Source organism: Loxodonta africana, chromosome 12, assembly GCF_030014295.1.
Source record: "Loxodonta africana isolate mLoxAfr1 chromosome 12, mLoxAfr1.hap2, whole genome shotgun sequence".
Taxonomy (NCBI): domain Eukaryota; kingdom Metazoa; phylum Chordata; class Mammalia; order Proboscidea; family Elephantidae; genus Loxodonta; species Loxodonta africana.
In genome coordinates this window covers 91,324,921-91,350,768 of record NC_087353.1, presented here as the reverse complement: position 1 = coordinate 91,350,768, position 25,848 = coordinate 91,324,921, and the positions used below count along the sequence as shown (strand labels likewise).

The window sequence follows — 25,848 nt, the reverse complement described above, 5'->3', positions numbered from 1 at the left end:
GTGGGGTCACCGCGGCCATCCCCCGAGTCCCAGGACCACTAGTGGGCACCTCAGGGCTGGAGCATTTCACCTAGCCCCCACCACCCCAACCCGCTCATTTCAGGGAGCAGAGGCCCTACCCCTCACCCAAGGAGGCTGCTGGTTCACCCTTGCCTGGTTGAGGGCACAGAGCCCAGGTCTGCACCAAGCCCAGCAAGCAGCCTCACCCCCCTCAAGCCCTACTGTCACTTTTCATACAGGAAACTGAGCCCCCAAGGCGAGAAGCCTTGTCCTGGGTCAGAAACGAGAGCCCGGGGGTCCTCGAGGGGGCCCTCCCACCACGTTTATCCTCCTCAGCCGTCCTCCTGCAGCCTGCGGTGCTGCACACTGCACGTGAGCATACATGCACGCTAGGGCCTGCATGTGTGTGTGTGCATGGGTGTGTGTACAGCACTATTTAAAAAGAAACCGGGGCAGCCAATCACAGGGAAGAATTTCTTCAATAAGGTCAGGTCACAGACACAGGGCCAGGAGCTCCAGTTCTTTAATGCACTTGGCTCCTGGCCGCAGGCAGGAGCTGGTCCGGCCACGAGGGGGCGCTATTACTGAGCCCAGGCTCATCCCCCACCACTGACCAACCAGCTCCAGCTGCCCTACCCAATGGATTTGATTCTTCCAAATCTAAATAAAATCACACACATAGATACACATTTATTTTAACATCACAGCTGGGCGTTAGCCCCTTGCTGCCATGTCTCCACACAGGTCAAGCCCAGGGAAGGGCCCAGTGCCACAGCACAAGCTCTGCGCATGGGGGACTTTGCTCAGACCACCCATGAAGCCCAGGAGGCTTGGGAGTTTCCCCCCGGGTGGGCATGAATCGGAGCTGGAGAACCCCACCCCCCAGAAGAGAGGTCACGGTGTTGCCCCAAGATGCAGCCACCCCACCAACCCCATGAGCGAATTCAGAAAGCAGCAGAGCCCAGTATAAAGTATTTATTTAAACTCAACAATTAACACAAAACCTTCTTTTAAATTCCATTTTTACAGTAAATAAGATTGTATATCTCCCCCTTCCCATGCATGATCACTGCGTATTAATCTACAACTTTTTTAACTGTGAAAAAATAAAGTGTCTCCCCTTTTGTGATTATACTGGTGACGTCTGGTACAGCTCAGTGACAAGGGCGGATTTGCTAACTCCTGGACTGGTTATTTGGTTAAAACCTAAGATGTCAGGTCAAAGGAATCAATCACCCAATAAAAATAAATATTGCATCACGAGAGATGTAGAGTTCTGCAGGATCCCTTTGAAGAAATGGCCTTTTCTGAGCAGTGACTCCATCAGTACAGTGACTGCAGGAGGACAGGGACACAGTGCCTGGCAGTGGCGTGGTGGCCATGGGGGATGAGGGCCCACGGCTCACGGTCGTGACAGGACATGCTACACCATGATCGTATGACGGCCCGACTGCTTCAAAACAACACAAGGTAAGAAAACGGCTCTCCTGGCAAGATGGGGGGCCGCCTCCTTGTGTGCCGTGCCACACTCGGCCCAGGGGTGGGGGAACCAGGTGAGCCATGCAGCCCCGAGTCACCATAAGGACAGGTCCCATGCCATCCCGCGCCCCCCCGCAGGAAGCTGAAACAAAGGACGGGGCAGTGCTGTTGCAGGAAGGCCGGTGCTTTATTATGGAGCAATCTGAGGGGCGGAGACACCACAGGCCACATGACTCGCCCCAAGTCCCATCAGCACAGCGATGGGTAGCCAGGCCGCCTGGCCATCTCACAAACAGGAGACCAAATCCTGGACACAGCCAGCCAGCCTCAGGATGAGGAGCCCTCGCGTAATCCGTGTTGCAGGACTCGCATTCTGAAGCTGCCCAGGCATCACCGTCTCCGTCGAATCTGGGCACGTCAGTCGAGCTCGATGGGACTGCTGTCCTCCTGACTCTCCTCGCCCTCCTCCTGCTCTGAGGAGCCCATGAGGCTGCTCAGAAGGTTCCCTGGAAGGAAACACAGGGGCAGCTGGAGACGGGTGGCTCTTCATGTTCAGCCCCCACCCATTCCTGAGAAACCACCTCTCTGCAGATAAGCACGGCAGGCAGCACACGCTCTGGGAGGCGCCATGGCAAGACGGTGCCCAAACTGTAACAACGCACTTACCCTGTGACCCACGAATCCCATGGCTAAGGTGTTTCTTAAAGGAAGGAGAAACAAAAAATAGGGAGGAAAAAAAAGAACCTGGGCACTGTCCAATAGATGACCAAATGCAGTGAACCTACAGAGCATAAAATAATGCTGTGAAAACTTCACTTCCAAGCACAAGAAACACTACAGTCATGCTACACTTTTGATGACTGTACGTAAATAAATGAACAAAAGATGCTCCCAAGGCTCCGTGAACCCATGAGCCGCTGTCATCACGGAACATGGGTGTTGCCACTGCCTGTTTCCTTTTCACTTTCCTAGTTTTTAGCCAGTGAGAATCTATTGTGTAAATACAAAATCATGGTTTAGGAGGGTCCCCAAACCAGACCATAAGGGAAACAAAAGAACAAATGGAAAGACTTTTCTTGGATACAAAGACATGGTCATAAAAAGGTAAATTCTCCCTCTGTTGGTCTTAACTTCAACTCAGTTCTGACAAACATACTGACAGCATTTCTGGGGCAACTGAAGAGCCGAGCCTAAAGTTCTGGTGGATAAGTGAATTGAAATGTCAGTGTAATTTTACAACGGCACAAGGAGACAGGATCATAAGTCCTGGGAGGGGCCACATGTACGAGGCATTCAGTGTAGGATCAGGTGGTACCTTCACACAGTGGGGAAGGTGGACACCTGCATAGGTGGTGGTGGTGTGACTGGAGAGAGATCGGGGGAAAGGTAAGTCGGTCCCTACCTCACATCTTCCACTGAAAATAAATTCCAGATAGGTAAAATTAACAGGTAAAAAAATACAACTTATATGAGAAAACAACTTAATTGCTAGTGAACTATCTCACAGACACTCCTGTACGGATGGAATGGGACACAAATATGGTTATGCAGTGCAGCACTGACTGCATTCAAGGAATGGTACGTGAATAAGGCTACTGCTGTAGCAATGACTGCACTCAGAATGATGCATGAATAAGGTTATGCAGTGCAGCACTGGCTGCACTCAGAAAATAGTACACAAATAAGGCTATCATTGCAGCACTGGCCACACACAGGGAACAGTACACGAGTAAGGGTATCACTGCGGCACCAACTGCACTCAGAGAACAGTACATGAATAAGGCTATCACTGCAGCGCTGACTGCACCCAGAGAACAGTACACGAGTAAGGGTATCACTGCCACATTGACTACACATAGGGAACAGTACACGAGTAAGGCTATCACTGCAGTGCTGACTGCACCCAGAGAACAGTACACGAGTAAGGGTATCACTGCAGAGCTGACTGCACTCAGAGAACGGTACATGAATAAGCCTGTCACTGCCACACTGACTACACATAGGGAACAGTACACGAGTAAGGCTATCACTGCAGCACTGACTAAACTCAGAGAACAGTACATGAATAAGCCTGTCACTGCCACACTGACTACACAGAGGGAACAGTACACGAATAAGGCTGTCATTGCAGCACTGACTGCACTCAGGGAATGGTGCATGAATAAGGCTATCACTGCAGCGCTGACTGCACTCAGGGAATGGTGCATGAATAAGGCTATCATTGCAGCGCTGACTGCACTCAGGGAATGGTGCATGAATAAGGCTATCACTGCAGCGCTGACTGCGCTCTAGGAACAGTACGCACATTAGGTTACGTGTTGCAGCACTGGCTGCACTCAGCCTCAACGGGCAGCAACAAAGTAAGCCGTGGTGTGTCCTCACAATGGCTACTGTGAGGCTGAGCCCGCAGGCAAGCCACATTCTGAGTCATGGGAAATGGCCCGAAAATCTGTTAAGTTAAAAAATACAAGGTGCATAACACTGTGTACAAGAGGTATTGTTTGTACAGAACAAAGAGAAACAGTGTATCTGCTGGTATATGCAAATCTCTCTGGAAGGAAGCAGAAGAAACATCAACACTGTTTGCCCCAAGAGGAGCACTGTGGAGCAGGGAGACAGGGTCAGAAGGTGAATTTTTTCCAAATTTTGAATTCTGTAAATAATTTACCTACTGAAAAAATAAAATTAAAATAATTAAGAAAATAAAAATTAAAAAAAAGTTTTTAAATAAAGGACTATACTAGTTCCTACCCTCATGGAAGGGGGAAAGTTCATCATCAGGAAGTGGCTCACGTGGCAGAGCCCTGCTCCTGGGAAGGCTCTCCCGAGGGCCGCCCGTTGTGGCAGTCCTGGGTGGGCAGGGAGGCAGGACGGACGCTGGGAGGTGGCTTGGCCTTGAATGGTAGGTTCAGAATCTGACCTTGATTCTGTGGCCTCTAACTGGGGCTATGACAAGAGAAGGACCTAGAGGCAGACCAGACAGGAGACCATGAGGAGACCGCTGCCAGTCAGTGAGGCCATGGTAGTACCATGGGACGGAGCCAGTGGACCGACACCATGGAGCCCCCCAAGCCAGGTCTGGAACACAAGCCACTGCCTGGTTCCCTTCCTCCCCTGTACAGCCCCGGGCAAGTGAACCAAAGTTTAGGCACCCGGGCACTCTTTTCCTGGGCTTACCTAGCAAGCCTCCGTAGGAAGATGTCTGCTTGGGCGGCACGCCAAAGAAGAGCTGTCCTATTCTGTCGAGGTACTGAAAGAGCATAGGCGTTGAGTCACTGGGAAGCAGATCGGTGCTGGGCCAGCTGAGCACAGACCCTGCAGTGTGGCCTGCCTGTGGCCCTCCTTCCCACTTCCCCTACGTCTCGAGGGTCCCACAGATTGGAAGGTTTCCTTCCATCTCTCTCTGACCTCTTGCCCCACAGTCTAAAGATTGGATCCAACCCCACCAAGCCACTCACCTCATTGTACATTGGGTCTCTCCTGAGGGACGGCTGATACTGCTCACACAATACTGTAAATACAGTCAGTTTGCCTCTAAAACAAAAGAAAATGGTGAAGCAAAAATTTGTTTCTAAATAAAAACAAAAGAAAACAAGACAAGAAAAGCACACACCTCGCATGAATGAAGCTTACCCGTCTACAGCCAGGAGCAGAAACCAGATGAAGTTAAGCAGGGGCTGCACAAACGGAGGCCCGTTCTCAATTGACGGATGTTTCTGTGTGTATGTTGTGAACACCACTGATGCACTGCTTTTATTTTTTAAACACAGAAATCTGGAAATAAGAGTTGCCTAGTAAGTTTAGTGGAAACTCTGAAGAGATGGGCTGTCCACCCACATCCACGTGGGCATTGCACACACCCAGCCATACGGGGCAGATAGCCTTAGCTCTCTGCAGCCACCACTGTGTAGGGAAAGGGCCACCAGCCACTCCCAGGTTTCCTGCCTTGGGCTGGGGATTTGTGTGCCAGGCAGCCCCACAATAGAACCGCAGGTCCAACCCATGGAGTGCTCACCAGACACCAGGTCCCTCACTGAACAAAAGCTCTGTGAATTACATTCACGAAGGTCACACAGTGGGTTCAAGGTCAACAATGCTACAAATTGGTGGGGCGAAAACTTGAGCCCATTTCCCCTGATTCACGGAGCTCCACTTCTACTCTCTCCAAACACCTGTTTACCTATTTACTCTGTTAGGCATCTGCCACCTGAGAAGAGAAAGCCCAGAGGCTGAGGGCCAAAGGAAGGTAGCTTAGAGGCTCCAGTGCTATGCTGGGCTGGGGCAGGCTCTGGTTCCTGCTCCACTGAGCACCTTTCCCAGCTGGACTTTACCAAGATGCTACCCACCCCCAGGCAATGCTTTTTTTTTTTCTTCAATTTTTATTGTGCTTTAAGTAAATGTTTACAAACCAAGTCAGTCTCTCATACAAAAACTTATATACACTTTGCTATATACTCCTAGCTGCTCTTCCTCTAACGAGACAGCACACTCCTTCCCTCCACTCTCTATTTTCGTGACCATTCGGCCAGCTCTGATCCCCTGTCCTCTCCTCTCCTCTCCTCTCTAGACAGGGGCTGCCCACATAGTCTCACGTGTCTACTTGATCCAAGAAGCTCACTCTTCACCGGTATCATCTTCTATCCCACAGCCCAGTCCAATCCCTGTCTGAAGAGTTGGCTTTGGGAATGGTTCCTGTCTTGGCCTAACAGAAGGTCTGAGGACCATGACCTCTGGGGTCCTTCCAGTCTCGGTCAGACCATTAATTCTGGTCTTTTTACAAGAATTTGAGGTCTGCATCCCACTGCTCTCCTGTTCCCTCAGGGGCTCTCTGTTGTGTTCCCTGTCAGGGCAGTCATCAGTTGTAGCCGGGCACCATCTAGTTCTTCTGGTCTCAGGCTGACGTAGTCTCTGGTTTATGTGGCCTTTTCCATCTCCTGGGCTCATAATTACCTTGTGTCTTTGGTGTTCTTCATTCTCCTTTGCTCCAGGTGGGTTGAGACCCATTGATGCATCTCAGATGGCCACTTGCTAGCATTTAAGACCCCAGACACCACTCTCCCAAATGGGATGCAGAATGTTTTCTTAACATATTTTATTATGCCAATTGACTTAGATGTCACCTGAAACCATGGTCCCCAAACCCCCGCCCCTGCTATGCTGGCCTTCGAAGCACTCAGTTTATTCAGGAAACTTCTTTGCTCTTGGTTTAGTCCAGTTGTGCTGACCTCTCCTGTACTGTGCATTGTCTCTCCCTTCACCTAAAATAGTTCTTATCTACTATCTAATTAGTGAAAAACCCCTCTCCCTTCCTCCCTCCCTGCTCTCGTAACCATGAAAGAATATTTTCTTGTCCGCTTAAACTATTTTTTGAGTTCCTATAATAGTGGCCTCATATAATATTTGTCCTTTTGCAACTGAAAAATTTCACTCAGCATAGTGCCTTCCAGATTCCTCCATGTTACGAATGTTTTATGGATTCACTATTGTTCTTTATTGATGTGTAGTATTCCATTGTGTGAATATACCATAATTTATTTATCCATTCATCCGTTAATGGGCACCTTGGTTGCTTCCATCTTTTTGCTATTGTAAACAATGCCGCAATGAACATGGGTGTGCATGTATCTGTTCGTGTAAAGGCTATTATTTCTCTAGGATATATTCCAAAGAGTGGGATTGCTAGATGATATGGTACTTCTATTTCTAGCTTTTTAAGGAAACACCAAATCAACTTCCAAAGTGGTTGTACCATTTTACATTCCCACCAACAGTGTATAATTGTTCCAGTCTCTCCAACATTTATTATTTTGTGTTTTTTGGATTAATGCCAGCCTTGTTGGAGTGAGATGGCATCTCACTGTCATTTTGATTTGTATTTCTCTAATGGCTAATGATCATGAGCATTTCCTCATATCTGTTATCGGCACTACCTGAATGTCTTTTTTAGTGAAGTCGGGCAATGTTTTAGGGTATAAGGAGGAACAAGGAAGAAAGGAATTGAGCGATTTTATAAACACTTGAACCACATACCATGAAAGCAGGGCCCGTGAGTGTGGGATATTAAACAATAGTTTTTCCTTTTTAGAGTCACAGAAGTCAGTAATAACCCGTCACGTGGTAGTGCGGCAGCACGGGATGGGGGCAGCAGAATACAGCAAGCACCCTGGCCGAGTCCTGCCCCAGATTCCACGAAAATGTATGATTCCAACACCAGCCAACCAAATCAAGGCTTTCATGGGAAGAAGTAAACTGGACCACATGTGAGCATTTCCATTAGAAAAGGCGCAAAGGCTAAAGTTTGGAAAACCAGAGCTCAGGAGGCCTTCAGGCAGGCTGCCCCTCCCCCATCAGAGGGGCTCCTGCCCTGGGACCCAATGCCCCAGCTCATTCAACAGCCCCACACAGTGAAGTGCTAACAGGAGTTGGGGTGATGTCTACAGATGTCCACTGTGATGGTTAGGATTGTGTGTCAACTTGGCTGAGCCTTGATTCTCTGTGGTTTGGCAGTTATGATGTAGTTTTGCAGCTGTATGATGCTATGATCACTTCCATGATGAGATTTGATAAAATGTGATCACCTCCATGATGGAATCTGCTGTTAGCCAATCAGTTGAAAAGGAGTTCCTTGGGTGTGTGGCCTGCATCAAACACAAGTGGATATTTTGGCAGGGATCATGGGCTTTTGCTCGCTCTAGATCCTGTAGCTGGCTCCTGTTTGTCTGACCTCCGGTTCCTAGGACTTGAGCTAGCAGCTCACCTGCAGTCTTGCCAGCTGATCTTGGATCTGTCAATCTTTGCAGCCTGTGAGCAAGAGCCCTGCTCTCTGACCTGTTGATCTTGGGTTCACCAGTCCCTGTGGCTATGTAAATCAGGAGAAGCCTCTATCCTGACCTATGGACTTAGGACGTTTCAGTCTCTACAACTGCGTGAGTCATTTCCTCGATATAAATCTCTCTGCATATACACTTACACGCTTTACTGATTTTGCCTCTCTAGAGAACCCAGCCTAAGACATTCACGAAAAACTCCTTCAACTTTGGTCTAGGTTTCAAGATTCTTAAGACATAAAGTGTTAGAAAAAAAAGAGGAGGAGGAGTCCTGACTTGACAGTGCGGAGGCTGTGGGCCTGGGGACAGGAAGAGGCTGGTGTAGGTGACACGCAGAGCACAGCCTGTTCATGTGTTAAGATGCTACGAGCACAAAACCACCTGGAGAGACAGGTACACCGGCTGCCCTCAACGGCAAACTCACTCTAGTCCAAGATGCCACTTAGGATTTAATAAGCCCTCGCTTCCTACAAACACACACTGCCCTGACATTAAAACCAAACAAACTGAAAGTGCTAATGGGGGAAAGTAGGCTAGAAATTGGTGGTAAGAAAAGAAAGCAAGCTGACCTAAGATACAGAAATTTGAGCGCACACTCCCCTGCTCAGCGCAGTGTCATAATGCCCTGCGCTCATGGCAATAGTCATACAGAGTGCTGCTGCAACCCCAGGGCCAGTGACCACCCAGGTAAGCTTGGAAATCCCTCCCAGAGCATCTTAACTGGGCGGTTAGAGGTGCCAGAGAAGCCAAGGAGCCAACTCTCAGAGATTTAGCAGAGCAAATGCAGAATACCTACTGGAGCACGGCCTGGGCCACAAACATGTCCACCTCGCTGCGGAAGCCCCGCGACGTTGAGTACTCCACTAGCATGTTGGCACATCCCTCTCCGTCGGCAGAATGCAGGAAGTGGTACCGAGATTCACAATAGTTTTGTTCTGTGGAGAGAAAGAAAAACTCATGCATATGTACACACGAAGACAACGGTCCACAGAACACTGTAAACGAAGACCCGTCTCTCCCAATTGCCCTCTCGCATCGACTCTTCGCACCATCCCTCCATCCTCCTCGTGGCCAACAGTGGGACATGTGGAGACTGTGCTTCCCCTCGAACACACACAGAGGTCCACACGTCTCATCAATCTGCAAGGTTCAAAGCAGCTCAAAAGAGGGAAGGTCACTGTCTTAGTCATCTGGGACTGCTGTAACAGAAATGTGACAAGCCGGTGGTTTTAATAAACAGAAATTTACTTTCTCACAGTTTAGGAGGCTAGATGTCTGAATTCAGGGCTCTGGCTCTAGGGGGAAGGCTTTCTCTGTCAGCTCTGGGGTAAGGTCCTTGTCTCTTCAGCTTGTTTCTTGGTTCCTTGGAGATCTTCAAGTGGCTTGGCATCAACTTTCCCCCATCTCTGCTTCTCTTGTTTAATTCCTTTCTATATCTCAAAAGAGGCTGATTTAAGACCCCTATTTAACACAACAAAGACACAGCTCATTCCCAAACAGGATTAAAACCACAGGCATAGAAGTTGGGATTTACAACACATACTTTGGGGGGACATGGGTTGTTTTTTTTTTTTTTTAATTCAATCCATCACAGTTACTCAGCTACTAAATGCCTTGTTTGTCCCAGCTGTGGGAGGCCACTAGGTCTTCCCAGATTAACATGCAGGCTGAGCCTTAAGAGCCTGCTCGTCTCTGACTCTGCTGACTTACAGGAACAGCCAATTTAAATGGATCAGTCAAGCACAAACCCTGACACCTGAGCATCGCACACAGTTTAAAGCCAGGACCAGCATGCCTTCCTCCTACAGGGGTCTGCCCCGCCACACCCCACACTGTACTCTGTGTCCCTGCCCCCACTGCTGTTCTTTCTTCCTCACATCTGCCATCAGCTCCTCTCCATGATGAGGAAGGTCCCCCGGCTCTCTTGCTGAGGTCCTGAAGCCTGGGATGGTGCCCAGCACACAGCTGGCGCTTGGTGGAGAGACACTCATGAGGGAATGAGACACACTTCCAGAAGCTAGGTCAGTTCCTAGGAGAGGACTGACAGCGTACCCTGAAGTCACCAACAAGCACTGCCTGAGGTGTGGGCCCTCGGCATGTCTGGCGGTGATGGTGACACCTGTTGGCAGCACAATGGACTTCTACCTCGGCTGAGTCTCTTGGCCTCAGAGTCTCATTGGCACCACCTGGAGGCTCGCTAGGGCTGGAGAATCCGCTGTGCAGACCCATTGAAACCAACTCTGCATCCTAACTAGGCCTCCCGGAGGGAAGCCATTTACAAAGAACATTTTACTTGTATTTTGTGCCTGAACCAGAACATTAAAAAGCCTCTCATAAACTGTAGTATCAAGCATGCCAGCTTTATGCTCTCTTAACAACAGACAGGGCTCTAAGTACACGCACTCTGCCTCCCCTGACAAGGGCCAGGCTAGGCTCACACTCACCTTCACTGCCTGGAGCCCTCTGCGGGCCTCACGCAGGCTGGGCAGAAGAGTGCCACCTACTGGCCCAACAGGCTTGTGCAAGCGTCCCCACCTATGGCTGAGAGGTGCCCTGCACTTATTGCCCCATCTTCAGGATGAATGGGTCAGGGGTCAGGGCACAACAGGGGCGGGGGTCACAAGCCCTGAGCTTCTCCAGGAGGGGGGCTTTGAAACAGAGGAAATCAGCCAGATCACTCTAAAGAGAGTTTCCCTAACTTTGTAGCCTTTTAATTCTACTTAGAATTACTCACTTTCATGCACGTCCACCTGGCCTGAGGCAGAGAGAAGTGTGCCAGGACTCCAGTGAGTCCCACATGGTCAGACCATCATGGCAGTGGCACCCCAGATCAAGGACAGAACACAACACACAGTAAACGAAAGACAGCCCTCCTGAGGCCTATCCATCCCACTTCCTGGCTACTGGGCTCACCCCCTAGGGTGCGGGCTAGCCCCTCATCCCGATGAAGTCTGGTTGGCTGCTGCCCCTGGGGTCCCCGTTGCAGCGGCTCTGTTGCTGGGGTCCTGGGGCACCTGGGCTCCCCATCACAGTGGCTCTCTTGCCGGCTGCAGCTGCTGCGCGTCTCTCTCATGAATGGGGAGTCCTGGGCAGCCAGGAGCCTGGTGCGTGAGATGGATGGCAAAGAGAAGGGCAGGAGAGTGGACTCGGGGATGATGACTGGCAGAGGACGCAGCTGCTCCTAGAAGGAGCTCGCCTTCAGGTCCTGTGTGCAACGTTACAGTGCTCTCATTCCCAGGGGAACTTCTGAACGCTCGAAGCTTCACACTGATGAGGCTCAGCCCCTGCTGCACCCCACTGGACACCTCCTGGACCCCTTCACTTGATCCCCACCGCTGAGGGTCCCCACCAGGTTTCCTGGGTGACTGAGAAGAGACGCTCATGTCAGTGCTTCAGGCATCGTCCACATACGTTCCCCAGAACATTCTTGGGGAGGCAGCTTTTCAAAAGCTCATTGGACACTAACAATCCTTCCACGCACCCAATATTTACTGAGTGACCCTTCCTGGAGCTAAAAAGCAGGAGCCAAGGATGCCAATCACACTGAGCAGAATGCCCCGAGCACGCTCTCGAGGACGAAGTAATCACCACAAATCTTTGATTGGAGAGCAAGGTGAGCACTAAGAAGGGACAGGGCATGGGGCCATCGAAGTGCTGGTGTGGGCGGGGACGGGGAACCAGGAAGGAGGAGCTGCACGTGCAAAGGCCTGTGCTGTGAGGGAGCATGACACCTCTGTGAGGCTGTGACGACTTCATGGAGTGAGAAGGCACCAAGGCAGGGGTAGATGAGAGACGGAGCCAGCACGGGGACACCCGTCTTCACATCCACTGTGGGGCTTCTCCTTGAGGCAATGGTGACTGAATTAAGAGGCAGTGTGAGACTCAGATCAGCCAGACAGAGCCTGGCTACACCGTGTCACAGGGACTCCCTGCTCATGTGTGTAGGGGACTGCTTCACTGATCAGAAGAGACATGCTCCCACTTTGAATTGTGGCGCCTGGGGTCCTAAACGCCAACAAGCGGCCATCTAAGATACATCAATTGGTCTCAACCCACCTGGAGCAAAGGCAAAGGAAGAACACCAAGGCCACACGACAACTAAGAACCCAAGAGACAAAAAGGGCCACATGAACCAGAGACCTACATTATCCTGAGACCAGAAGAACTAGTTGGTGCCCGGCCACAATCGATGTCTGCCCTGCTAGGGAGCACAACAGACAACTCCTGAGGGAGCAGGAGGCCAATGGGATACAGACCCCAAATTCTCATAAAAAGACCATACCTAATGATATGAATGCGACTAGAGGAATCCCAGAGACAATGCTCCCCAGAACTTCTGATGGCACAGGACAGGAACCATCCCCGAAGACAACTCATCAGGCATGAAAAGGACTGGTCAGCGAAGGGGAGAGAGATACTGATGAAGAGTGAGCCAATTAAATTAGGTGGACACTGGAGAGAGTGTTGGCAACTCTTGACTGGAGGGGGGATGGGAAGATAGAGAGGGAAGATGGCAAAATTGGCACGAAACGAGAGACTGAAAGGGCTGACTCAATAGGGGGAGAGCAAGTGGGAGAAGGGAGTAAGATGTATGTAAACCTACATGTGACAGACTGATTGGAATGGTAAATGTTCACTTGAAGCTTAATAAAAATTAATTAAAAAAAAAAAAGGCTAATATAAAATGTAAAATAATAAAATAAAAAAAAAAGAAGAGACAATGCGATCGAGAGCCACAGGGTACACACGGCAGCCCAGGGCACATACAGGATGTGACTCACTGGATTGCCCCACCCAGCCACCAAGAACAGCGCTCCATGGTCTGTGTGTCCCCTACAGCCCTCTGTGGAGGAGCCCGGAGCACCAGCTCTGCCCTTGGGACCCCGGCTCCCTGGCCGGGAGATGTCAGCCTACCCCACGGCTTGCCCACACCCTGGCACCCAGGCGGCATGCCTACCTTTCCACAGGGTGAGGGCCAGCAGCTGGTGCAGCCTGGGGTGGCCTAGCTTCCCGGACCCGCCTCCAGACCACTTCAGGGCTCGGGACACAAATGCCACTCGCTCCGGGGAGTTGGGATCCATCAAACTGAACAGCTTGGCCAGGTTTCCTGAAACAACAGACAGAGCCTCACCTGAGGAACACACTCTGTATGTGCATCTAAAGAGCATGAGTTAAAACAGCAAGGCCCGCAGAAAGCTGAGAAGCACTGAGGTGTTGCTGGCGTGCACTCCTTATGTACCCCTCAGTGCTGGTACTGCAAGGGGCGACCTCCCCACAGCAGCCCTAGCAGCTGCATGCTCCCTGACCAACCCCGTTCCCACCTCACTGCCCAGCTGCACCAGGAGCTGGGCAGAAGGGTGGAGTGGTGGTGGGAGCCGGCACCCTGAAGGAACACAGCCCAGAGTGGGGTCAGGAAGTGACGCATCTGGCTGAACCCAAGAGCACAGCCTTCCCCACCTCCTGCTCAGCCTGCCTATGAGCCTTTAAGGAGCGGGGACTCCTCCTGTGTCCTCCTAGCTGTGTGCTCCCTGGTCAGGCTGGCCGACAAGCCATGTCCCTGTGACAGCACACCACACCTCTCGACTTTGGGAGCGTCCATCAGAGCAGCAGGGAGGCCACTCCTATGCTGCCCCTGTGACCACACTATGTTCCACCTAAGACCAAACACCTGGGGAAAGGGCGGTCCGTGCAGAGCTAGGCCAGTGACGGGCATGGTCAGTGAGGTTAGGCAGGTTGATCCCCAGTGAAGAGGCACTGTACCCTCCAGAGCCAGAGCGTCAGAACTCACCCAGCAGCTCGTCAGCCACGTCCACCTCCGCCTTCTCCAGAGACTCCAGGACCAGCATGGACAGGTCTGCGGCGCTGTTCTGCTACAGAACATACCAACAAGCAAGAATCAGTCAGAAACAGAACTCTGATGCATTTCCAGAAAAGACGAGACAGACTGATGCACCCCGACTTTTGAAAGGAGCTCGTGCAGAAGCCGAAGCCACGAGCCACCCTGAACCTAGACGTGCTGGGCCCTGAGAACTGAGAGCCCAGCGAGGGGCAAGGGAAACGACTGGCTGTTGATGCCAAAATGCACATGTACCCCTGCACAGCACGAGGCCACCCGAGGGAGCAGGAAGCAGGCCCCATGAGCAGACATCTCTGCACCCAGGGCTGCAAGGACTGAGAGCGGTCCACCAGGCCCCCCATTACTCCCACTTCAATCCTCCGCCCTGAGCGGACAGGTACAAACAGGGAAAAGCAGCCCTGCTTACCTGACCATGGCTGAAGAACAGCAGTGCCCCTGAGTACATCAGCTCGCGGGCTTCTGTGTGTTTACCCTGTGACATGTACCTGGGGCAGAGAGAGGCCGGTCAGCAGAGCTGACCGCACACACCGTCCTAGGCACATGATCTAGAGGCTAAATGCTACGGCGAAGGTTCTCAATAAATCTAAGAGCCTTATAAAAACAAGCATTCCTACGTACATATAGGACACACAGGTGAATGCAGGTGCACGTCTATACCTTTTGTCAAGAACGGAATCAAAGCTACTCCTGAGCTCCGTGAGCTCCATGGAAGAAAAAGTCCCTGTCCTGGCCATCTTGCTGGGCAGGGGCTCCCTGAGGGATAGGGTCTGTCCTGCTGCCTCCGACTCCATGGCAGGGCCCCAGGCCCTGCCCCCTGACCATGAGGAAGGTGCAGAGTGCCTGTGACAACAGTCACAGTCCCTGCTGCCATGAGCTGGACCCTCAGGGAGATCACCAGACCTGGTACTGCTGGGCACCTGGCCAGTCTGCGGGCTTGGCCAGTGCTTCACGGGCAGGGAGTGAGCCTGGCTATGCCACACAGGAAGGACCAGAGAGCAGCTCCTGCCTCCAGCAGAAGGGACGGGGGAAGCAGCATAACTTTGCTCCTTGAGCGGTGGATCTGTCGGCAGGAGATGTCTGCATGAAGGTCTGGAAGGCTCACCATCATGTGAGGAGAGCCGGGAAGGCACATTTATAGGGCAGGTACCGCGGGTGCACCAGTGTCCCCCCGGGGAGCAAGAACCACTGTGAGTACAGCCCCGCTGAGTCCTCATGCCTCCCCAGCCCCCCTCCCCTTCCCACGGTGGGGCAGACCGGGCAAGCACAAGCACTGCCTCTGACCTGGGCCTTGTTCCCTCTGAGCTCCCGCCAAACAAACTGCGGGACGCTGGGAGCTGGTTTCTCAAGCTGCACAGGGATGGTGCCCAAAGAGGCCACAAGCCTGGCAGGGAACTGCAGACACAGAACACGATGACAAGGACAGATGACGGCAAGGACAGATGTGTGCATGCTCAGGAGTAAGGACGGCCAAGCCGTCTGAGCAGCTCAGAGCCTGGGCCGGGAGGAGAACTTCCCGACACCTACAAAGCCAGCTCTGGGGCCTCCCGGAGTGTGACATTACGTGGAGTCCACATGCTTTATTTCACTGGCTACTTGCTCACCTTAATGATTACCAGAAAACACACCAATCAATCTCGTCTGCACCTTCCAGCCAAAACTCCGTTGGACGAGGGCGAATTTTAAAAAGCCAAATGAGGAAAACACCCAATACACAAAAGTACAGGTGACATAATAGCCCAGCAGGCTATGAGGGGACTTGGCATGATGGTGTTTGGGAAGACAGGGCAAGTGCAGGCAAGGACATGAATGGTTGGCTCTTCCATTAACCTCAAAACGATGCACACAACCAGACAACCAAACGGAACCCCCAGCCACATCCTGGGGACACGAACTACCCCAACAGGGGCCACACGGGGCTGTGTGCAGGGGTGGGGGCCAGGAAGTAAACATCTACACACCAAGACAGACAACCACCTCACTGGCCTGCAGAAGCCACTCTTGAAACTGGTCACTCAGGTCGTTCTCACAAACACACGCACACACACGTACACACACATGCACACATATGCTCCCAGAACTCTGGATGTGGGCCCACGCCTTCACCAGTTTGACACAACAGGACAGTTGCCCTAATTCCCGTCATGGGTCACTTTAAAGCACGGGGCACATATGTGCAGTGGTTACCTTACTCTTCAAGGATCTCAGGGAGAAACCGTACAGGTTACCCCCCAAAGACTCGATGACCTGGGTGCTCGGAAGCATACAATGCCGTGCTGTGTCTGCGTGGATGGAGAGAATTGTAGGTACTTATCCCAAGGGATCACCACACAGCCCCCTCCTGCCGCGCCCGTTCATGACCAGAGTGCACGTCCCGGCCCCAGACACACGCGGCGAGAGAGCTCCATTGTCACAACCTCAGCTGAGTAGCCTGCCACTTAAAAACTAAATTAATAACAAAACGCCCACAACAACAGTCATTAAAGCATTGGTTCAAAACAAGGAGCACGTGCCTATTTTCTGGAAGTTCCAGTTCTGCTGATCAGTCAGTCACGGGGCAGGCATTTACATGCCAACCCCTGAGAGCAGCGGCAGCAAGTCAAATCTTGAGAACTACACAAGCTTGCGTCCTACAGATCGACGATCGCTATTCTGTCTATTCCATCCCCGTCTGTCAGTGTGTTTTACATGATGGCCTGTATGTGGCTGTGATGCTGGAATCTATATGCCTCCGGTATTTCAAATACCAGCAGTGTCACCCATGGTGGACAGGTTTCAGCGGAGATTCCAGACCAAGACGACGAGGCAGAAAGGCCTGCCGATCTACTTCTGAAAATAAGCCAATGAAAACTCTATGGATCACAACAGAACGCTGTCCGACTTGCTTGCTTTAGACACGTCATCAGGTGGACATCATGTCTGGTGCGGTAGAGGGCCAGCAAGGATGAGCGAGACCCTTGGTGAGATGAGCTGGCACAGAGGCTGCAACGACGGGCTTGAACATGCTGGTGATCAGCAGGGTGATGCAGGGCTGGGCTATGTTTCATTCTGTTGTATGTAAGGTCACCCACCAGGGGTCGGAGATGACTCGATGGTGGCAAACGACAACATTCTGCCTATTAGAAGGCTCATTCGTAGATAGTTTCAGGCCTACTTACACATGTGGCTTATTTCTTGGAGAACAATCAGATTTACAGAACATCACAAACCATGCTATGTGCAAAGTGTCAATATTAAACTCAACTAGAATTAAAAATGTGTGTTACCTATAAACACCAAGCATAAGGGCTTGTTTCTACCAAATGTAAAACTGAATACTTTTCAACTAAAAGGAAGAGGGAAAGCAAATAAATGTCTTTTCAAACTAACTAAACAGCTATTTTTCAAAAAAGGAAGGCATTCTGTAACTAGGCTGTTCGTATGTACAGCATGCCAAGGGCCAACGAACATGAACTCTGGAAACAAGTGACCCGTCAGATCACTACGGCTCAGAGCAGTGACTAATGTTTTATTGTAAGACTACAGCCGGGGAACCTAATGACACTTAAACCCATGGTTTCTAATCCAAGCTGCACTGAGGGAATCTATAAAAATAACATTAAAAATCTTATAAATAAACATGCTAGGGCCTCACCCCAGACCAGTCAAATCAGCCAGGATTGAGGACAGCTGATTTAAACATGCATGTCTCTTTTCATAGCACAAATAAAGGTTTTAAGTAAGGATGTGAGACCCCATTTGGGGACTGGTAATTCCAGACACTTCATCTAGATTCCGGATCCTCCCTGCTGTGTTAATCCAGTCACTCACCAACCTGTATGATCACCTACCTGTATGTCTTGGCAAACAGGATCCAGACAAAGAGCCACTACAGACCGTGCTTAACCCAAATACAAATCGGTAAACTACAACCGAGGCAGGAAGTACGTCCAAAATTCTCCAAATATTGACTCCAACTGCCGCTTCAAGGAAACTTTTAAATCTGAGCCTAGATTGTGTGAGGCCAGACACAGCTGCCTTTCAACATTATACCAAAACACTCAGTGATCTGGGGCAGTTCAGAAATACATTAAAAAAAAGACTGCACGGAACATGTTCAATCCGATTAAAGCATCTCTGAACTCCCCCAAGTTCTAGTTGACAATCAAATCCGTAAAGGGTAACAGTTGTGTCAGTTGTTGTAGAGTTCATTCAGCCTCATGGTTACCCCACATGTGCGGGGCAGAACTCTCTCCATAGGGTTTTCAAGGCTCTGACCTTTTAGAAGGAGATCACCAGGCCTTTCTTCCGAGGCATCTCTGGGTGGGTTCAAACTGTCGTCCCTTCGGTTAGTAGTCGAGAACAATCTGTGCCACCCAGGGATTCCAAAGGACAAGAGTGTGGGTAGAATTTACAGTCATGTTTTAAGACAAATAAGAACGAACTGAAACGACAGCAGCAGCTGGATCGAGGCAGAAATGTTAGAATACAGCGCGCCCCGATACAAATACAACGGGAGCCACACGGCGCCTGAACGTTTCCAGCAGCCACCCCGACACGCACATGCGTCACTCAGTCCGGTGTTCCCGGAGCCCCGAGTCAACAGGTAGCCGGAGTCCGAGCGTCACCAGGAGGCGCCCCCGCCCCGTCGCTTCCAGGTTCCACACGTGGTGGCGGTCCCCACCTGGGCCGCGCAAGTGTAACAAGACCCTCGGGTTTTCTAAAACAACCGATTCAGCGGCAGACACCGCGGACGGCGTGCCAGGCGAGGAGGGGGACACACGGGTTTGGGCCCCACGGGAGGACCGTCTGCGGGCGGAGGACACAGGCCGGCGGCCGCACCAGGCCGGGCCAGGGTCAGGGAGGAGGAGACGGGAGAGCGGAAACAGAAGGAGGACCAGGTAGAGAAGGCGAAGGTGGAAAAGGACGCGGAAGGGCAGCAGGGCGCGGGGAGCGCCGAGCCGTAGACCCTCGGCCGGCGACCCGGGCCACTCACCCAGCTCCGGGCCCCAGGACGGGCAGCGGCGCGGGCCAATGGAAGCGCGGGGGTCGCGGGGCGCGGCCAATGGGAGCGCGGGGGCCCCGGGCGCGGCCAATGGGGTCGCGCGGGGCGGGCCCGCGGGCGAGCGGCCGAGGCGGAAAGCCCGGCGGGCCCGGTACCTGAAGAAGAGGGTCCGGTACATCTGGTGGGCCTCGTAGTAGTCGCCCTTCTCGACGCTGGCGCGCAGCTTGCCCTCCACACGCTGAACGCCGCCGCGGTTGCGGGCGCCGTTTCGGGCGCCCTCCTGCTCGGCCATCGCCGCCGCCATAGGGCCGGCGCTCCGAGCAGGCGCTGAGCTGAGGCGGCGCGACCGCGGGCCTTCCCGGCTTCCGTCCGCGCGACGCCGCTACGGTGGCCGGCGGGGAGCGCGGGACCACGTGACCGCGCGGCCCATGTGACCGAGCGGTCTCTCTGCTCGGCAGGCCGCCGGCCGGCGCGGCCAGACGAAGGGCGGGTGTGGGGCGCTCACGCCACAATCGAGGCCCCGGGCGGGTCGGAATCCCCGCTTCCCCGCGGCCAGCCCTCGGCCTCTGGGGCCCCCTGCACACTGGAGGTCGGGGCGCTGGCTCCGGTCTCCCCGAGCTGGCTCTTCCCCCTTTACTGCTCGGACAGAGGCCGTTTGAAAGGCACGTCGTTGGGCGGCTGCGCTTCGCCTCTCCCCAGCGTGCTCTTTGGGACGGCCGCCCGCCTCCTCACCAGCTTTGGAGTGATGACAAAACAAGATCCATACCTGGCCATTGTTTGGGGACAGACAACACCCAGTGTATACACCTGTTTCTCAAAGTGACTGTGCTGTACACCTTCTAGTTAGCTCATCCCTCCCTAGTCCTGAATAGTCACAGTATTTAGCTCTAATGACCCTGGAAAACGGAAATAGTGTCATAAATCACCTGTTAAACAGTTTAACAGATCCAAATAGGAACAGAAATAAGGCTCGGCTTTAGCGGTAGAAGTTTAAAAGGAGTTTGGTTTGAAGGCCTGTTGGGTCTCCAGAGTCTAGCCCCTTTTCAGTTCTGAAGAGGGGCAGGAGAGCCAGACAGTGCAGGGTGGGTGACTCTTTCCAACTATAGTCTGTTCCAGCACCTCCGAAGGCTGCTTTGGGTTTCTCAGGTTCACAGAAAGGAACAAGTCCAAGTCCACAGGGCAAATGTAAAACGTCACACCATTGGCTGAGTGCCAGTTTTCCAATAGCAACACCACATAGAACAGAACATACTATTCCTTATAGTTGAGAAAAGGCAAACCACAGGGAAAAAGCCCATCTAGACGTGTCCCTAAGTCCTCCGTTGTGTGCCTGTCTTCAACATCTCTTCCTGTATTGAATATGGCTTTGAAGGCAGAGACTGTCTTAAATTTCAGCATCTGAGGTGCTTAGAAACTGTAGAAGAAATCACTGTGTATGTCTGGGATCAGCAACCCACAGGCCAAATCTAGCCTACCACCTGTTTTTATAAAGTTTTACTGGAACACAGCTACATCCGTTAGTTCACGTGTTGTCGAAGTGCTTTTGCAGTACAATGTCAGACTAGTGACAGAAACTGCATGGCCCACAAAGTAAAAAATATTTGTTATCTGGCCCTTTATAGAAAAAGTCTGCCAGCCTGTGGTGCTGCTATTCTGGTTTCTAAAGTCAAGGTCTGGTAAGTAAACATTTTAAATTTTGTCAGGTGTCCTTTTTGCCATTCTGGTGTAGTCTCATCTTGATCATTTTCCCCTTTCAAAGGTCAGTATTCACAGATAAAGGGTGGATTTATGTAATATGCAATATATTTTTAAGACTCTTAAAAACTGGTAGGAAAAAGATCATTAACCCAACAGAACAGGAAAATAATAAGCAGTGCACACAAAAGGAAGTAAAGGGCTTTTGAAACTTATGCTCAACCTCATTCGTAATGAGATAAACCCAAACTAAATTGCACTAAGAAACCTCTTTTCACCTACCAGATTCACAAAGTCTGGTCACAAGAATTCAGGGAGCAGTCATTTTCATACATCACTGGTCACACTAGGCATAGCCTCCACTGGGCACAGCTGGCCAGCACCCATCAGTTACAGATGCACACTCTGCCAGGAAAACTCAGCCAGAAGGCACTCAGCCCTCTTGCTCCGTGACCTGCAGTTGTCCACAGGAACTTAACTTACAGATAATACACGTGTGGAGGGTAAAGCATGTACTTAGGCTGATTACACCATTGTTTGTCAAAGGAAAAAATGGAAACCAATATCCACAAATTGGGGACTGGCTAAAATGAGGTGCTAGAGCTACACATGCAATGGAAAACCAGGAAGCTGTTCTAAAGGAAGAGGAGAAAGTTCTTCAATATGAGATCTCCTAGATGATTATTGGAGAAAAGCAAGGTGCACAAAGGGGAGAAAGTATACATTTTTGCTTAATATGCATACATGTTTCCAAAGGGAAAAACATGGCAGCAGTGGCCACTGCTGAAAATTAATAAATTGTGCAGAGGTGGGGGCTCTCCTAAGTTTTGAACCAAATCGATGCGGCAGATGCTGCATGCACACAGTCTTCCCGGCCCCAAGTTGGTACTGAAACCACGTGACCTCTCTCCAGGAGCCCTGTTGTGTCTACGTCTGCTCTTTAAACCTGCCGGGCCATCTGCGCTGGCCTGGGACACTCTCCTGGATCTCCCCAGGTCTCACTCCAGGTTCTGCTCAGATGATACCTCCCAACAAAGGCCTTTCCTGATCCCCTGTCTGCAGTGTACCAACCCTGAACAGCTACTGCTCACTTGCCTCCCTTTCTGGCACGTCTCTGCCTCTCCTCGCCCATCATCCCCAGTGTCAGCTGCAGAAGGGGGCTTTGTCCTTGCCCACCATTTGTTCTCAGCACAGTGCCTTGCACACGGTGGGCATCAATAAACATGGATGGATTGTTAGAGGCACTAGATCATGTAGTAAGATCTGTTCTTTGATTACTTTGTAAGAAGCATCACAACATGGTGAGACTTGGCCCTTGGAGGAATCTTAAGGGAAGGCTTGAAAGTGGGAAGGTGCTGGCACCTGCCATTAGGAACAAACAGCATGATGACAGAAATGCCCCCATTTTCTCCTCTTTCCCTGTTTCCTACCTATCGGGCAGCATCTCACCTATAATGCAGTCACCTCTCCAGGAGGGCACACCTGGCAGGAAAAGGTGCTGAACACAAAGCCCGCAGGCTCTGGAAGGTGTCGCCAGCTAGATTGACACCGCAATCAATGACAGAAAGAGCTGACAAGTTGCCCCCTTACCCCCATGGGCAGAAACAAACAAGTTGAGAAAAGAAATAGACTGTTTATTATTCATTTGAAATATCACATGCACTTTTAAAAATTAAAACTCTTTATTTAAACATCTTAATAGCATCTTATCAGTTTGGTGGCAGCGAAAGAAACACTACCAAAGACAAATATTTTGAAAAGCATTTACAAAAATACATTGCACAAAGTCCTATCTTTAAAAATAAATTAATATTCAAAATAGTTTCACCCCAACCCCCAAATTTAGTTTTATATAGGAAATTTTGTTTTATAGATTTAACCTGTAATATATGAAACATCTGTACACATTCTGTCCAACTTAACTGCATAGGCATGAATTCTAATTCTGAGAAGAGTGAAAAAAATGCTATTTTATGTGATTCTTACATATTTGAGGACTGTTGTGCAATATACATAAAACTGTTCAGAAAACCAGTCAGCACCATCATTTTCGCTTTTTCTGAAAAGACAACATCTACAGTACATCAAAACTGTCTTAACCCAATAAAACTTAAATAACTTTAAAGGTAAAACATCTGAAAAACTTTTAAGTGCCTTGCAGATATCTCATTTATAAAGTCTGTTGAGTAAAGTAGTCTAAATGGTAAATATGAATCATGACCAAAATGGGTTTCAAAAGAACCAGGTAAGAGTGGCCAGCAGCCACAGTGAGAGGCAGATCCCAATGAGAGCCAGTAGAAAATGCTGCTGTAAGAAAAAGGACAGTTATAAACTGAACGGTTTCATGCATTTGCCACAGTGGGCAATACTCTTTTGAAAACCATCAATGGAGTAAAAACTCAGCCTTAAAAACTGTAGAGCACGTTAGTGTTCCCTTTGTAGCAAATTTCAAAACAAACCTGGAAAATATCCAAACGATAAGACTCTTTGTTCCTATCTGTACTTGGAAGTAAAGCTCCACGGTATCCCCAACAGGACCCGAGACCTCGCTTACGCTGTTTGTGTCCATCTAGACCACCCCCTTCACACCAGACTCACCTCACGCTACGGTGAAGATGGAGCTCCCCATGTTCTGGACAGATACTAGTACACCAAGTCCTCACTCTGAAAATCCATCTCAGAAGTAAGCACAAACTAAGCAGAAAAACATTTTAGTCATCCCCCGCCTGGTGGTATAAAAGAACTACAGGTGCTGAATAGTGGAAAAGCCCCACCCGAAGGAAAGGTGCTTAGAGCTCTGAAATTTGGTGACAGTTTTTCCCTGAAAGAAATGTGTGTTGGATTTAACAGATGGAACACAGCTGGCCTCCGAAGTCCTTCAGAAGGTCTAGTGAAAGGCTAAATAACAAAGCTCTGAAAACACTTCAAACCTTGTAACCTCATTTGCTTTGTTCCTGATGTCAAGAAAATACAAATATAAAGAGCTTTACATTCAAAAACAAATCCCCAGAATAAACTAAGTGTCTCTGATACCATACAGTCGGATGAATGTCCACAGAGGCAGCTGTCGCCAGGGGCTCTGTGGACAAAGCATCTCACACACAGGCATCGCAGACACAAAGTGGATGCGACAGCGAGCTGGGCACTAGACCACGACCGGCCTTGTGGGAGGTCTGGAAACGTTTATTTGGGGTGGCTGTGTCCTGTGACCATACATGCCCTCGGCCTCGAGGGCTCCAGTGTTCCAGACAGTCCTGTATCTACAAACGTACAGGAATGTGAGCAGGGCCTCTACTTGATGGGATCTCCGTGAACCCTGAACCGATAGAGACATGTGTATTCCAGATGGCCCCAGTTAGAGAAGATCCGAAGTTCCACAATTTGGAAAGCTTTTTCAGGTCTTTTCTGAAATCAAGGCAGGGGGGAAAAGAAAATCACACTCATTTCATATTAATAACCCAAGCCCAGTTACTTCCTTGACTATGATAGCGCGTAGGAAAGAGTCAAGTTAGAGATTCAATTCTTCAGTATGAACCAGGTCCTCTGTGACAGCACAGGAAGGGAAACAGCCCTATGAGAGCTCATTATCAGCTACAGACTCACTTAATTTCAGCACACAAGACACATTTATATGTGCAGCAAAGTTATATACTAAAACAGCTCTTCAAGAAAAAAAAGCTAGAAAGCTCAGGTTAATTTCTTTTCAAAGGCTGATCCTTACGCTACTTCTGACAAGCTTACTGATGTTGGCTGGGCCCTGCTGACACGAGAGAGACTGGAGGCCCAGGAACCACGGATAAGGATGCACCACTGGGGCCTTACCAGTGTATGGAACATCTGGAGTGACTCCCCGTCTTGATCATATGTAAATTGTCCCAGAAGCTGCCCTTCTTCTTGATATTCACTTTCCAATCCCTGAAATCAAGACCATATACCATGAAATAATGGGAAAATAACAGAGTTAATCAGGACTGTTTCCCTTCAACATTAGTTAAAAAGAGGTTACTGAGCTACTGACGCAGTCATAATTCCTTCTTTGCCAAGACTGCTTCATGCTAAGCATTCTATTACGTGCTTTATATCTGTTATCCATTTAATCCTCACAACAACCCCATGAGGTATTATTACCCCCATTTTGCAGATACAGCAAACAGGCTGGAAGAGGTTAAGCTAATGAGCAGCAGAGAAGAGACTGTCTGACTCCACAGACCAGCTGTTAACACTAGAATGTGCACAGCTCCTCTCCATGCTCCAAATAAAACTGGGGCTGACACACTGCAGACATGAGACCATCGGCCGGGCCTGAGGCACACGCACACCTGAACCTGGGGCCGATGTACCGTGAACATGAGACCATCAGCCGGGCCCGAGGGACACGCACACCTGAACCTGGGGCCGATGTACCGTGAACATGAGACCATCGGCCAGGCCTGAGGGACACGCACACCTGAACCTGGGACCAATGTACCATAAACATGAGACCATCGGCCGGGCCTGAGGGACACGCACACCTGAACAGGTCCCTGAATGAAAGGACTACACACATACACACAAAGTCATATCATTAAAAACACTAGTAGTGAACAGGTGAATACTTGAATGTCTGTTTCATAACGAGCATAGACTCTAAGTATAAAAAAAATGCCACGGAAGAAAACACAGTGAGGAGTAGGCATCGCTAAATGCAGAACTAGCAATGACACTTGGAGACGTGTCTAACAAGGTGACACATGACTAACATTCATATGTTAAAATGCTCCAACAAGGAACCTACTAGATCCTAAAGATAAATGCACAAGGATAGAATCTACAGAAAAGGAAACACACATGCGTGATGCATAAAAATGCAGTCTAAGATACCATCTTTTACCTATCATGTTGGCAGAGACTGAAAAGAGGGGGCTCAGTCTTAAAAAGGGTGAGAATAAGAAAAAAAAAAAATTATGAGATAAATACCGCTTCTCACGCACTGCTGGGAGAAAGTCTCGTTACATACGGTGCAGTGAGTC

At 50.3% G+C, this 25,848-nt stretch overlaps 2 protein-coding genes across 13 annotated transcripts in view; both read right to left on the bottom strand.

The window, feature by feature from the left end:
- Window positions 1-960: 960 nt before the first annotated feature.
- Window positions 961-19,463, bottom strand: GET4 (guided entry of tail-anchored proteins factor 4). Of its 7 annotated transcripts, XR_002787363.2 has the most exons (10): window positions 15,064-19,140; window positions 14,570-14,648; window positions 14,095-14,176; window positions 13,264-13,413; window positions 9,103-9,241; window positions 5,113-5,253; window positions 4,938-5,013; window positions 4,657-4,729; window positions 4,231-4,443; window positions 961-1,985 (listed from the first exon to the last, which is right to left on the bottom strand). XR_002787363.2 is itself a non-coding variant. In XM_064295941.1 (9 exons), exons 1-9 carry the CDS (start codon window positions 19,446-19,448, stop codon window positions 1,897-1,899), a joined length of 978 nt encoding a protein of 325 aa, XP_064152011.1. In that variant the 5' UTR covers window positions 19,449-19,463; the 3' UTR covers window positions 961-1,896. The 7 variants fall into 7 exon arrangements, 6 of the variants coding, with proteins under 6 accessions (XP_064152011.1, XP_023411663.1, XP_023411662.1 ...); XM_064295941.1 differs by lacking the exons at window positions 4,231-4,443; window positions 15,064-19,140 and adding an exon at window positions 19,300-19,463; XM_023555895.2 differs by lacking the exon at window positions 4,231-4,443 and having other exon boundaries at window positions 14,095-14,173; window positions 15,064-19,139.
- A 3,039-nt stretch (window positions 19,464-22,502) lies between these two features.
- SUN1 (Sad1 and UNC84 domain containing 1) overlaps window positions 22,503-25,848 on the bottom strand; it is a 46,793-nt gene continuing 43,447 nt past the window's right edge. For all 6 annotated transcript variants that reach the window (XM_023555893.2, XM_064295935.1, XM_064295936.1 and 3 more), the window contains 2 exons: window positions 24,662-24,754; window positions 22,503-24,244 (listed from right to left, as the gene is read on the bottom strand). In XM_023555893.2, the coding sequence (XP_023411661.1) occupies window positions 24,131-24,244; window positions 24,662-24,754 (207 nt within the window). In that variant the 3' untranslated portion in view covers window positions 22,503-24,130. The remainder of the gene's footprint in view (window positions 24,245-24,661; window positions 24,755-25,848) is intronic.

What these genes read in the sequence shown, in the direction of transcription:
- GET4 (XM_023555894.2), bottom strand. Translation starts at nt 15,377, where the DNA reads ATGAGGACTCAGCGGGGCTGTACTCACAGTGGTTCTTGCTCCCCGGGG. An exon ending in GTGGCCCAGGCCGTGCTCCA is followed by an intron (nt 5,254 to 9,102) that starts GTAGGTATTCTG and finishes TCTTATTTCCAG; the next exon opens with ATTTCTGTGTTTAAAAAATA. An exon ending in TTCCTACGGAGGCTTGCTAG is followed by an intron (nt 1,986 to 4,656) that starts GTAAGCCCAGGA and finishes GTTTCCTTCCAG; the next exon opens with GGAACCTTCTGAGCAGCCTC.